The sequence below is a fragment of the Leptonotus elevatus genome, chromosome 20 (assembly GCF_054856555.1).
Source record: "Leptonotus elevatus isolate MCC_2025b chromosome 20, RoL_Lele_1.0, whole genome shotgun sequence".
Taxonomy (NCBI): Eukaryota; Metazoa; Chordata; class Actinopteri; order Syngnathiformes; family Syngnathidae; genus Leptonotus; species Leptonotus elevatus.
Genome location: NC_141258.1, coordinates 7600246 through 7614339, shown reverse-complemented (window position 1 = coordinate 7614339; position 14094 = coordinate 7600246). Strand labels below are relative to the sequence as shown.

Sequence of the window (14094 nt, the reverse complement as noted above, 5' to 3'; positions counted from 1 at the left end):
GTGTACGTCGGTGTAAAGTCTATTAAGTTTTTGTTGTTGCTTTTAGGAATAAAAGCCTCTGCCTAGTATTTGACTATCACTTAGGCCTACTATATCGCTACTGTATTTTTTTTGAGGTGGTAATAACCACAGTTCTCTAGTAAAAGTTTCCTAAAGTGAATTTCGAGTGCGTTATGCAAAGAGCTTTTGTTGAAATAATTTAAAGAATCTTCCAAAGATGAGTGCTGTGTTGCACGGGGTCGTGTGACCTTTTGACCCCATGCTGGCCTATAGAGCCACTGTGTTAAACCCAACCTAAACATTCCTGGACATTTTAGAGTTTATCAAAACATGTTTGTAATCTTCAGTTAAGACACTTGAGTGAGTTTTATTTTCTTTACATTCTAGCCCGGTGAGAAAATATTAGTGAAATTTCAGGAGTAGTCCAAATTGGGTTGTCACTTTACGTCAAGCAGAAATAATCACATTTGTTAATTTAATGTCGAGAATTTAAAAAACACACACACACACACAAAAAAACGCTTTTGAGCGTGATTACAAAACATACGTTTACCATGCAAACACACACAAGACAACACGCTATGGCTATAAATCCTAACGATAATTACAGCCTCTACCTGCATGTTTTGATGTCCCATAAATAGATGCCGGTGTCGTCTCCACACAGGCCTGGAGCTGATTACAGTCGGATATATATCTGCTTGACAGGTACTAATTTGGCGCCCAACCATTCCCCACGTTCTACCACCATCTATCTCCTCGTCGTCGTCGTCCAAAGGACGGCGGCGTTTAGTTGCCGTGAGCTTCTCTGCGTTTCATTTGTCTGCATGATCACAAGCAGCAGCAACAATCCCAGGAAAGGTCATGTTGTGTTTTCATTTTGGCGTGTGTGTGGGGGGGGGGGGGTGAGTGATATTTACAGAGTTGTCCACCAGAATAGTGCAAAAATGCTACTGTCTATATTGTTTTTTCACTCTCAAAGCTTTTGAATGCGTTTCTTTTGTCTCAGGAGATGGCCACGGCCCGCTCTCCAATGAACGGCTATGTTTGGTAATTCTATCAGAAATAGGGGCACGGCTGCCTTTCCTTGAGTGGCACCCGTGGAGCCCCCCCCCCCCCCCAATACCCCCATTTGGACCTTGTTTAAATCCGGCATGTTTCCCATTGGCTGTGAATTATGACTTTTTAAAGAGGCTCTTATTTAGACCTTTTCGAAAAGTTTGGTCATTTAATATTAAAGTGGCTGGCATGGCACCTACTTTAGGTTAATTTAGCCATTTGCTGGTAATGTGCAGGAAATATTTTATTCGCCTACTTCCAGAAACTCTATGGAGTTGAACGGCTTAATAGGGACTGTGTGTGTGTGTATAAAGTATGTGTGTGCTGTACTGCATCGTACTCGGAAGTGCTTCTAATATTTTTGATTTAGCTCCATTACAGAGGCAAAATATTAGGAACAGCGTGGATCCAGAAACTTAACTTCAAGACAAACCTACTGTGGCAATGTATACTCACCGGCCAGTTGATTAGGTACAGCCGCACAGTCTGATCCAATACATGAGATGCATTGAGGATTGTTATTATACGTTACACACATTTGATCGGCTGGATGGGATCGGCAGATAATTTGCATTTTATCCAAAATCGGTGATCGGCTCTAATATCATCCTTTGCCAATCGATCAATGACGTCAATGATCGGATCAAAGGCATACAACATTACAACAAACACAATCTCGTTCCGTTTTTTTGCCACCCAATTTTCCATGTATTGAATGTTTTGGGGCTTAATTGTAATTTTTCCCCCTTAATGTATTTCAATGAGCGTCAATTATAATCCCCAGCGTATATACAGTAAATAAAGTTGTTTAAAAAGATACAATGTATTGATGCGTCTTCTGATCAGATTGGTAATCAGCGACTGATCGGTGATTGGTTACAATATCTGATCGTGTAAGCCTAATTATAATGCACTTTTTGTTGTCGACTACAACTATAATGTGATAAAAGTCAATCTATAATGTTGTTAATTTTTTGGCAACCCTTTTGCATGCAGAATCTAACAAACGTCATCATGCTCATATATAGACTGACCTTCTAACCTTACTGGCCTCTTTATTAGGTACATCTGCACAAGCTAATGAGATCCAATACCTCTCTCAGTATGATGCGCAGTTTTACACTTTGGAAACGACAGTAGGTAAAAGTCACTGTTTGAATTCAAATGTGCTTTATTGAGAAGCCAGTCTTGGCGGCTGGAGCAGCCCGGGACATGCAGTGGAAGGAGCCTTCCATCAGGCCAGTGTGCGGGAGGAGAAGAGCAAGGCCCCAATAGAATAGAAAGCCGCGAGGGGAAGGTGGAAAGTGTCAGTCAGGGACGCTTCACTGCTTGAGGACAATCCTAGCGCAGGACCGCTCTGTTTCAAGAGCAATCAGTCAATCCGCATTAATTATCCCCACGACCCCCCCCCTCCTCAATCGCCCAACCACCCCCACCTTTGGCACGCGGGCTCAGGGAGGGAGGCACACAAACACACACATGACCCCCACTTTTAAGTAAAAAAGAACCTATAGCAACCATTAAAAAAAAATAGACCATAAATGTTATTCATATTTTCTTTTTATTAAATGCTTAAAATGATGGTAAGGACAAATGGGGGGGGGGGGGGGGGGAATACAAGTTGAGAATATTTGTGCATTTTTTTAACCTCCCGAGACCTTTAAAAATGAGGATTGAGTGCTTATTTTTCATTTTTGGGATTGATCTAGGACCAAATTGGCATGCAAGTAATACAGTGTTCAAATGTAAATGAATATGACAGCAACAAAAGAATATCAAATCACTTTATAGTTAGTAATTCTGTATATGAGCAATTTGGAGACTTTGTGTTCTCATCAGTTCGCAAGAAGAACAGTTTGACTGATACATAAATTACATATTGTAATGTATGTGCATTTTTTAACCTCCTGAGACCTATAAGATTGTGATTCAATATTAACTTCTTTTTTTTTTTACTATTAGATTTTGACCAAATCATCATCATGCAATAACATGTTACTATCACTATCTTACTATATATGTAGTATATAGCCTTGTACAATATCTTACTATACAGCACTTTTTTTTTAATAGCATTTTTTTTTTTATGATATAAAACTGAGCCAAGTATTTTCTGTATTTAGCATGCAGTGAATGAATGAAGTTAACTAAAATATATCTGTGTATTTTTAATCTCTGACCTATAAACTTCGGATTCAGGCACAGGATACAATTTTTACTAAGTCATAATTCAAGTAATGAATGTAAAGAAACATCTAAGAATATAACTATACTTATTTATTTAGCATTATTTAGCATGTAGTGAATATTAAACCGTAAACAACATTGAAGATAAAGTCAACTTTATTTTCCACATGCTGCTGTGATCAATTCTGGATGCACGTATACAAGTGTCGATACCCTGCAGTTCCAATTTTATATAGATAGCAAATTATATATATTGCAAATTACATATATGCATCTTTATAAAAGTGCAACGTTGTGGAATTCTCAAAGCTATTTCAATAGGCAAACATGGCAACAATTATCTAATTACAGACCTAATAAATCTTACTTTTTCCCCCTACATTTTTCTTAAAATTACAGACTTATATGTAATTAATTCTCCTATAAAGTCTTCTTCTCTACAAGCATTGCGCATAGAGTGTGTATAGTCACTCATCTTGTGGTTGTACGGACATGTAGTGTTTTGTTTGGGCCCGGACCAACGCAAATGATACGTTCAAGTCTGCCTCGACTATTTCTCGACTATTTCAGGCATTTGTATTTCCGTTTGTCAGGACATCAAATTATATAAATCTAAATTAAATATATCACGGTTGTTAAAATATCTTATTCTATTGTGCGGAATTATTTTTGAGATGCAAAAAAAAATAAAAAAATCGAACACATGCACTTACTTCACAACCGTGGTGAATCTAAAGTGTGGAATTTACGAACAATAACAAGTTCCTTAAATCATCCATAGAGCACATTCGACTCACTTTTAAAAGCGGCCATCTTACGTCCACCAGTACAAACTTTTGTTGGGACCACCACGCCACGCGCTTGTTGGCTCTTCGGTTCCGCGTCGCCGTGCTCTCCTCTTCGTTTCCTAAACACAAACTTGTTGTTGTTGCACCGAGCTCCTCTACATTGCATACGGCGTGTAATTTGCCCCCTTTTTTGCCGTATTCCCTTTGATTTAGTCACTCTTGACTCCTTTTGCTCTGGGGCCAACGGGGGTTTCGCGCGAGGGGCGAAGGGGGCGCCTTGAAACCGCTCCTCCTTATCTCCTTTCATCGTTCGTCGCGGGTCGCCTTGAAACCGCGGGGGCAGTAATTGCTTTTTTCAGGCAGCCCAGTGCGGACTGGCCAGCAGCCAATCAGAGCCTTGTTTACACTCGCTGATGGACAGCGTCGTGGCAGCGCGCCAGCCAATCGGGAAGCGCGTAAGGGGCCGGAGCCGCGTTAACCCTTCAAGTGCCAGTGTAAACAAAGCCGGACGGGAACTTTGGATTAGCCCGTAGCACTGTGGCAGCTCATATATTTCGACGTGGAAACATACAAGGCCGTATCCTTCCACTCTTAATGGACTAAATTACTCAAGCACAGGGAAAGCCAACCCCGAGGACAGTCGCGGAGAAGGCAGCTTGTGTGTGTGTGCTTTCATGGATGTATCGAGAGCCAAACATAAATCCATAAAAACAGCCAAATCAAAACCATAATTAAACAATTAAAAAAACTTGTGAAATCCCAAATTTCCCCCTTTTATTCACTTTGATAGTACTCGTACTGTGAAGAAAAATAAGATAGCTATATAGGCCAGGCTTTTATGCTATGAAAATTAAATGTTCCCATAACTTTGCTAACTTTGCAAAGTGACTAGTAAATAAATCTTAAATGAGCTAATGATAGCAACAACAACAAAAAACATCTTGCTTGTAGGCTATGTGTTTTTTCCCCCCAGATTACATTCATTTTTAACACAGTAAAATAGTGGTTTTTAAGTTTTCACAAGACACAACACATTGACCACAAAGCAGACTTGTAGCTGAAAATCACAAACAACTGCCTGAATAAGTTCATGGATGGGAAATATCTTGCTTCTCTGAATCTGTTGCATCATTGTTGTTGTTTCTCCCTGCTTCATGATTTTTCTTCTTCTATAAAAGTCCCCAATGAATTAATCAATTAATCAATCAAAATCTCAATGGCGGTTGACTCTGTTTACATTTTTTACATTGTCATCTGTTGAGTTTGAAGAAATTAACAAACCTTTTTTTGTAGTGTATTGCATATGGAAAATACAGGTATCTGTTTTTAAATGTAAGGAGCTGTCCGTAAAAAAATATATATATAAAAATCAAACGTACAGATACCTGAAAAATCTAATTTAGTACTTCTTTGCTTCCCTTCATGATGTAAAGCATTTTTTTTTTTAATATACATTGATTATGTTATGTTAAACTTGCCAGGAATTTATCTCTGGTAGTCAGATTGGTCAATCTTAACGAATGCAGGCCGGAACCAAAAAGTTTGCCACAATTTTTCATGAGTTGTATGATGATAATCAAATACAAGAGGGCACTTATACATATATACAGTAATTATATGATAACGATGTTTAGTTTACAATACAGATACGTACCGAGCTCCCACATGGAACATATTATAGGTACAGTAAGTATACAGTATGTTTCGGTTTTGTGCCAAACCATGATTTTTGACGTACAGTTACACTACGAGTGATGATATATTTATAGCTTTCACAGTTATAAGCGGTGGGCTGGGGGGGGGGGGGGGGTATAGGCTTCAACGATGAATACAGTACAGCAAAATTAGCGTGTATTTGTTGACACTCTAGGTTAGCTATTCATTTAATAATAAATGTTTACTCTGATGGTACTTTGCAGTTGTGTATAATAACAATAATAATTATTTAGATTTATATAGTGCCTTTCAAGAGAGCCAAGGACGCTTAACACTAACTCATGGGGCTCATTAGCATGTTGAATAGGTCAGGAGCACCATGCTAGCAGAGGAGTAGCCGCAGCGTTGGCCACTGACTGATAGCCGGTCGGCTTGGTAGCAAACGGCAGCGTGAGGGAAGAGATCGGTGGAGATCCGACTGGCAGGTGGGGTTCCTGGTGAAAAAGCAGGGTGGTAAACTTCTAAGATGATGCAGAGAAAGGTCTAGATGGCTATTATTGGCAGTGGTGGAAGCTACTGCAACATCATGCTGAGATTGAGGCTATTTCTTATTCTACTGTGCTGTCTTTGAAAAACATTGGGGGGTTTTGTGAGACTAAAAGAACACCGCTTTACATCTCAGTGTGAAGCTATAACTGGAAACATGAACGACAATGATCAACAGACAGTATTGATAAACTAATCAAAAACGGCATTATTTTAAACACAGAGAATAAGTTGATCATTTCATTGCAAATGAATTTTTTTACTGGACTTTATTTTATTTTATTGAATTTTATACAATATACAATCATAGAAAATTAGAGCTATATGCTATATTATCATAATAAAAGCTTGTATTGGATTCCATTAGGTTGTGCATTTTATATACAAATACAGCACAAAGTAAATATAAATGATAAAAATCTTTAAATGTCATGCATAAATGAAATGATAGGCAGTAGATATGCACGGTTAATCTGTTAAGATTCTCAGTCAAGATCATGGTAAAAAAAAAATGAGTGCATGCGTAAGAGCTTTTAATTGAATCACTGCATAGATCGTATTTGTAATAAATAAATACTTTTCAAACCAAGAATACAATATAACTTGAAGCTATGATACAGTACACCATTTTCACGTTTGGCAGTGTTAACATAATCATGATATAGTAGTATGCTGTGTGTTTATTTATTTTCATTTGAAAATAAAATGTAAGGAAATGCATGAGTGGAATTGGCTAATTTACCTCAGCTGACCTAAGGGTTGGTAATCACTGCGCTAGATCTTCATTTGGTGAGAAACTCATTTTCATTATGGCCCACGTTGTATTTCTGAATTTAATAATAATGACCCCCCCCCCCAAAAAAAAATCATGTAACAGCAAAAGCAATTGTTTTCATACTGTACAACTTTTGTCTGAAAAGACAAAATTGGTTAAACTGATCAATTGTTTTAACTACCCATGATGCTCTGCTAAGAAGAAAAAAAACTAATTAGCAAGAAACATGAACATTTGATTTGCTTTTATGGGCCACATCTGGCCCTCGAGCCTCGGGTTTGACACCCACTCTACATTATGTAGTAAACGTAGAGGTAGCTAAAACACAATAGAGGAACATGCAATATTAGAACAGAGTAAGTGTAAATAGTTGAAAATTGAGCAGGCCTCGCCGTGGTTTTGGCGATGCAGTGCTGGCAGAAGTGCTTCAAATCAAACCTTGAGCCATTTCCCTCCTCGATTCGAGCCACTCCCTCATTGGTTCGGATGGGCAGCCAATGGCGACGCGTGTTTACCGACGACTGGGAGGGGATGGGGTGTGTTTGTATGTGTGTGTGTAGAGAAACCTAGGGTGGGGTAAGGGCGGATGGAGGAGGAAAGGGGGTGCGGAGGAGGTGGTGGTGGTGGTGGTGGGGTGGGGGTGCCTCACGGGCACGCTTTCACATTGTCGTCCTCAAACCAGTAGGCGCGCGCGTTCACCCTCCCCGCACACAGACTTCCCACCACCACCCACCATCCACCATCCCTCCTCCTCCTCCTCCTCCTCCTCCTCCACCTCCCGGCGTGTCTGAGTCCCCGGCTGCATGAACGAGTCTCGATTCACTACAAGCCCGAACTTCTACGGCGCGTCTGTGCCATACCTCCAGTGAGTGCACAGCACAGAGTGCAGCAGCAGCAGCAGCGGCGGCGGCGGCGGCAGCATATAGGATGTAATCAATCCCACATGTTTCATCTCGGCGACTCGGGGATTTTCACTTTGCATCAATTTTGGGGCTTCGTCTGTGATACTCTTCCTTTTTTTTTGTTCAGCCAACACTCGCCATACAAGGGATATAACTTACCAGTAAGTAAGCAAAATGTGTGTTTTTATTTCTTTCATTTTTTTCATCATCACTAAAATGTGACTCTTTGCTGGCTCGCATGAATTGATGCGTTTAAATGCAGCGCTTTTAAAAATCAGACTATGGATATATATTTTTTAAAGTATTAAGCACAATATTTAGTTGTAGATGAAACTTGTTGACCTTAATATTGTTTTCAATGTGGTTATAAAAATTTAAAAAACAATGTTCAGTATTACAGATTTCTCCTGATGTGCCACTTTTTCACTTTATAGTTTTCTGTCTTTAATTCATTGCTTCAATTAATTAAAACAATATTTATTAGAAATTTTACAGAACATTTTGTGTGTTAGTATGTTTATGTTTTGCCCCCACCCAAAAAAAGAGTCTCAGTCCAAGATAAATAACCCCCAGTAGCTCCTTCCTCCCCGTATGCGAAGGCTGTGCTGACGCCGGGCTTCCTTCACCTCGGCTGGGCTTGTGTCTCTCGTTTAGCCGGCCCCCTTCGAACGTCCTGAATTTAGTGTCGCGGTTATGCCTTGTGACTTGACTTTACTGCCGAATTGTTGGTAGTAATGGGTTTACATTTTAACCCCGGTCACTTGGCAATTTAATGCATTTTCTGCCGTTTTTGTCCAAAGGTTCAGTAGATTGTGGATATTTTGGTATTGCCCTTTTGTACATGTGGTGAACGTGCTCGATTTTTTTTGTCACATTTACTTATCTTGTCGCATGTAAACTTTTGTTGTAATTTATGTATTTATCAGACAATATAGTGGAATAGCGAAAGTGTGTGTGTGACGGGGAGGCATGTGTGTGTGTGTGTGTGTGTGTGTGTGTGTGTGGACTGTGAAGTCCGTGGCAGTACTGTTGAGTCTTCCCGACACACACGCACACACACACACACACACACACACACACGTACACTACCTTGCTTCCAAATGGTCATTTTCTTTGACTCTTCTCGATCGTTGTGTTTGCGTGGCCGTGCAATAACACGACACATAGATTCAGCTTGTTAAAATGTAGCCCGAGTGGCTCTCTGTTTACGTGTAACGTAAACACGAAGACGTGTGTTTACGGCTCGGGAGGAAAGAAAAAAAAGCTGCAAAAATGTATAGAGCGATGTCAGAGCCAGAGATGTTTATGATCGCTGTCCCGCGGAGAAATCCCATTGTGTCGAACCCACGCAGGAACAGCCGAGAGTCCATTTTGCTCTCCTGTTGTGCGCTCACGTCGTCATGCAAAAATAAAATAAAAAATCAGTAAACAATTCAAATGTGCTTCTACTTGAATATTTCAAATGTGTACCACTCAAGGTCTGACTTTTGGCACTTTATCGTTGACAGCGACGCAACTTTAAAAAAAAAGTGCCCACTTGATCTAAAAAAGTTGCACTGCGCATGCTTATTATCATCTTTAGCATAAAAACATTTGATCCAGCGAAGAAAAATTTTAGTTTTCTTTGTCCCTCGGTTCCTAGGAGGTTCTATCAACAGCTGTAGATGACCACTGAAAGGCCCAATAGATGACTCCCCATCCGAGCGTCACAGGGAGCCCTATTTAAGTAAATGACCCGGGCTATAAGGCATACATATAAAGTCGATGATTTCCTACTATTTCACTGTTTATTGCCGCGCTCGCCATCGCAGCGAGGCATAAAGGTGATTTGATTTGTGATTACACTGCTTGCTTTCGTGTGTGCTGCTGCTGCTGCTGCTGCTGCTGTTGCTGTTGCTGCACACACATGGCATTTGCCACACGTTGATGGAAATGTGCTTTCATTGATGTTGCCAGACAAGAAACAAGCACAAAAGGCAGAAAATAAGTGGAATGGGGGGGGGGGGGGGGGGGATAAGTCATAGATTTTGTGCAGTTTAATCAGTGTAAACAAAGTGACGTGGTGCAGTTTGCACACAAAAAAAAATGGTCATCATTTAGGACCAAAACGGCTTCTGCGCGATTTTCAATATATTTTTTCCATTTCTGAACAATCAAAGAGAAAGAAGGTTGGGCGTTATTTACATGATGGATGGATGCAGGAAGCTTATAGTGGTACTATAAAAGGGAGGGGGCCAAAATAGACTTTGCATGCTTGGGGGGGGAGGGGGGGGGGGGCAATGTTTCTTACAGGACATCAGCTCATGTGCTTTTTTGTTTGCTTGTTATTTTTTTTTTGGGTGTACATTTTATTTTGTTTATAGCGCGAACATGAGAAGCGACTGTATGTCAGTCGAGTCTTTTCTGCATGGCTCCATCCCAGCTTGACTCATTATTGTCAGAGCTTTGACGTGTCTCCTGCCTTCTCCTTTTTGTACAGGAGATGACGGGGACTCACTTTCCACCCTGCCAAGCCAAAACTCCGCTCAACGCGAGCGGATCCCGAAGTTCATAAAGGGGATTATTTGCATCTGGGCGTCTGAGACCCTCGGTGCCTCCGGATTTTACTCGGGATTTGGGATTTATCGCTTCTCGGCCGGATGGAAAGCCGTGATTTCGCTCCTCCGCACCACCTCCTGACGGAGCGGAGCGCGCTGGTGCACAGCGCCGCGTCTCGGATGGCGCCGGGCGGCCACAGCTCCGTGCAGCACCCGGCGCACTTCCAGGCGGGGAAGTACTACTCATCCCATCTCTCCATGGCTCCGCACTCAGGTCGGTTGTGCATGCAATTGTTTTCTCCTCAATGTGCATGCATGCATTTAAAAAAAACACGACTATTTCTAATGCACCTTTTAATTAATAATATATCCAAAACACCCATTTCTCACGTGGATTAAAAAAAAAATGGTTTCCACTGGCATAATCTTGTCATACATTTATATGATTCGTCAATTAGCAAAGTACTCATCATTGTCATTTCGATGTAATTAATGAAGATTGGGTAATTCCACTGCTTACACCTCCCATTAAACAATAAATTAAGGCTATTAACCGTGGCCGTCCCAGTGCACGAGGAGCTCATATGAGGCTTTTTGGTTCGGTTCTGTTGGGCAAACGCAAGGTCCTAACAAAGTGCCGGTCGAAGCAAGTGGGGGTGCTGCTGCTATGCTTGGAGGGGTGCTCTGCCTAATGGAGGTGCGGGTAATACCAGAAAATCCGGTTTCTATATTGAGCGGCGACGTGACGGGGTGCGAATGGGTTGACAGTGCATGCATTAGATTTAACAAGTAGCTTTGGTATCCTGTCTCGATGGGGGGTGGCGGGTGGGGGGTGGGGAGGTACCTCCTGTGGGCGCATATGTGGAGAACTGGTGGGGGGGAAAAAACAGACTTAAAATCATATCAGAGTTTAAATGCTGCGATTAACTGGATGCACGTGAACGTGTCTGATGAGAGAGCTCATTAATTAACGTTTGCAAATGCAGCGGATTCTTTAAATGGACCAAGACACTCAGTCCTATGGATCTGATGTATAGGACCCACTTAGCTCATCTTATTTGCATATTCATTAGTTGGAAAGATACTATCTATCTATCTATCTATCTATCTATCTATCTATCTATCTATCTATCTATCTATCTATCTGACCTCCTGTATTTGTCAAAACATGTTTCCAGCAGTGGCACGTTTTACTGTAAAAATAATGTACTTTCGATTTCTGAACACATCCGTTTAATTTTAATGTGCGATGAATTAAATATAGTTTCTGAATTATGTATTGCTCTTATGTAAGACACACATACTTTGTGGTGTGAATATGCAATTATAGATTTTGTTTAATAATCATCATTCATTGTATTGTGTAATTTCATAAAGTATGAAATGTATTCTTCAAATGTACCCTGTTTCAAATGCCCCCCCCCCCCCAAAAAAAATCCCAACAAAGAGTTTAGACATGTAAAATGGTCTTGTTTAAAGTAACACACTTCTAACCTGCATAACGCCTTAACCAGATTATTCTGCACAAAGACTGATAGCGCCGCTCGCTCACATGCATTATGGTCCAATTTAAAGCTGATTCTGTAATGTCGAAGGGGGAGAAAGCATAGTAATGCCGAGTGATAATGCTATTGAAATATATTCAAGGGGGCCTCTCGCTGGGTCTCAAGGTGCATGACACTGTATTGAGCTCGCAGATATCCAGACTCTCCATGCATGTCTCTGATGGGCTTTTGACTGACATGACGGGCATAGAGGATTGCTGTTTTGACGATGGGGGTTGCTATATGTGCGTATTTGCTTGAAGGTGAGTTTTTTTTTTTAAGGTGTGCCTGCCCCCCCCCCCCCCCCCCTGGAGATTTGGCAAGGCTGGCTCCAGGCCTCATCTAAGGGGGGTAGATATGATTTGGAGTTGGCCGTACTGGGACAGGAGGAGGAAGGGCAGTCAGTGTGTGGAAAGCATACGCACAATTCCAACCATATTCTCCCTTTTTTCGAAAAGCATCTAATTGAGTGTATGGAGAGAGAAAAAAAAAAGGATCCCACCCCCTGGAAAAGCATGCAATCCATCAATTCTTCTGAAGCCTCTTATTTAGATCAGCATGGTGTCTGCTTGAATATCGACACGCTTGACAAGGTGATGGAATGATGGTCGCATACCAACGCCCGAGACCCCCACCCCCCCCCCCCACCCCACAATTTGATAAAACCCCATAATGATATTACACAGGCGTTCTGATTACTGATAGTAGCGAAGTGAAGAAAGCCTTTGTCTCTGTCTGCCTTGCTGCCCCCTCATTTTTTTCTGCCTGTGCTGTTCTACCAGTTTCTTTCTTCCCTTTTCTGTGTGGTTAGCCCTGGGCCGGGGCTGTGCAATTGTGTGTGCGTACGTGTGTGTGAAGGTTTAGCCTGCAGTAGCACAGGTGTGCAGTATTATGGAGGGCGTGGCACCCCTTGTCATTGAACAGGTGTGTTACTTCCCAGACAGCAGTTTTGTTTACATGACCGCCGCGTATGTGTGGGAGAGTGTGCGTGTGTGACCTACTAAGTCACACACACACACACACACGCACGCACACACATACAAAGAAAAGCTTTTTGTTGCAGCTGCACACACAGACGCACATCCGAAGCCGCGTGCGCGCTTTGAAAAAGTAATAAACCATAATCGCAATGTTTCTGTAGGAGCAGATAACCTCTCTATCACCTCTCTCATTTTTTTCCCCCCTCTCTCATTCTTCCCTCTGTTGCCCTCCCCCCTTCCCTCCGACGCACACCTTCGCTCCTCCGCAGTCTCCTCGTGCTCGGTCATGTTTGAAACGTGCTTCAATTCATCGCTCCTCCTCGGCGAATGGAAGCGTCCGTTGGTGTTGAGCTTGATGGCTCATTGGGAGATGTTTTCTCAGCTTTGATTGTCAAGGCAGCGCAAATGAGACAGACGCCTTTATCCTCTTACTGACACATACACAGTGAAAAATTAGGGATGGGCAAGTACCGATGCAGGTATCGGTAGCGGGCCAATACCGGACTTATTTCAAGACATCGGTGCTCCTGACAGGGCCCGATACCAAGTTTTTTTTACCATCAGGTATTAAATATTATATATAATAATTATTATAATTAAATGCAATTTGTAAAATTGAGTAAAAAGTGGTATAGAACATCATTTTAATTTTGGCAATTTAACAAAATAGTTAACGTTTCAGAACAAATTGACCCAAGTTAGCGAGTTGTGTCCAAAAAAACACAAATTGTTGGGGTTAATTTTTTTTTTAATTGGGGGCAGGGGTGGGTGGGTTAAAAATCTAACTTTTGCATTAAACAAATTGGGTTAATGTACAAAACACCCTAAAGTTGGGTTAAATTGACCCAAGCTAGTGGGTCGGTCCAATTTTGGGTCAATTTGACCCAATTTTGGGGTGTTTATACAAAAACTTTTTTTTTTGTTTGTTTTGTTTTGAACAAAAATATTAGGTTGTTTTGTAAAACAACCCAAACGTTTGTAATTATGTTGTGAAACACTATAGAGAAGCTAATGCAAGGGACTATGAGTTCTGTAAACTATTTATTTGTTATGAAATGCTGGAAAGCCAATTTTCACAACAGCTCAATGTAAAGTATTTAGTTGAATTGCCCAAATTTGG

General features: G+C 41.2%; 1 protein-coding gene across 2 annotated transcripts in view; it reads left to right on the top strand.

Annotated features, from left to right (window-relative positions):
- Positions 1 to 7706: 7706 nt before the first annotated feature.
- bahcc1b (BAH domain and coiled-coil containing 1b) overlaps positions 7707 to 14094 on the top strand; it is a 62683-nt gene continuing 56295 nt past the window's right edge. For both annotated transcript variants that reach the window (XM_086064480.1, XM_086064479.1), the window contains exons 1-2: positions 7707 to 8074; positions 10393 to 10724. In XM_086064480.1, coding sequence (XP_085920606.1) covers positions 10553 to 10724 — 172 coding nt within the window. In that variant the 5' untranslated portion in view covers positions 7707 to 8074; positions 10393 to 10552. The remainder of the gene's footprint in view (positions 8075 to 10392; positions 10725 to 14094) is intronic.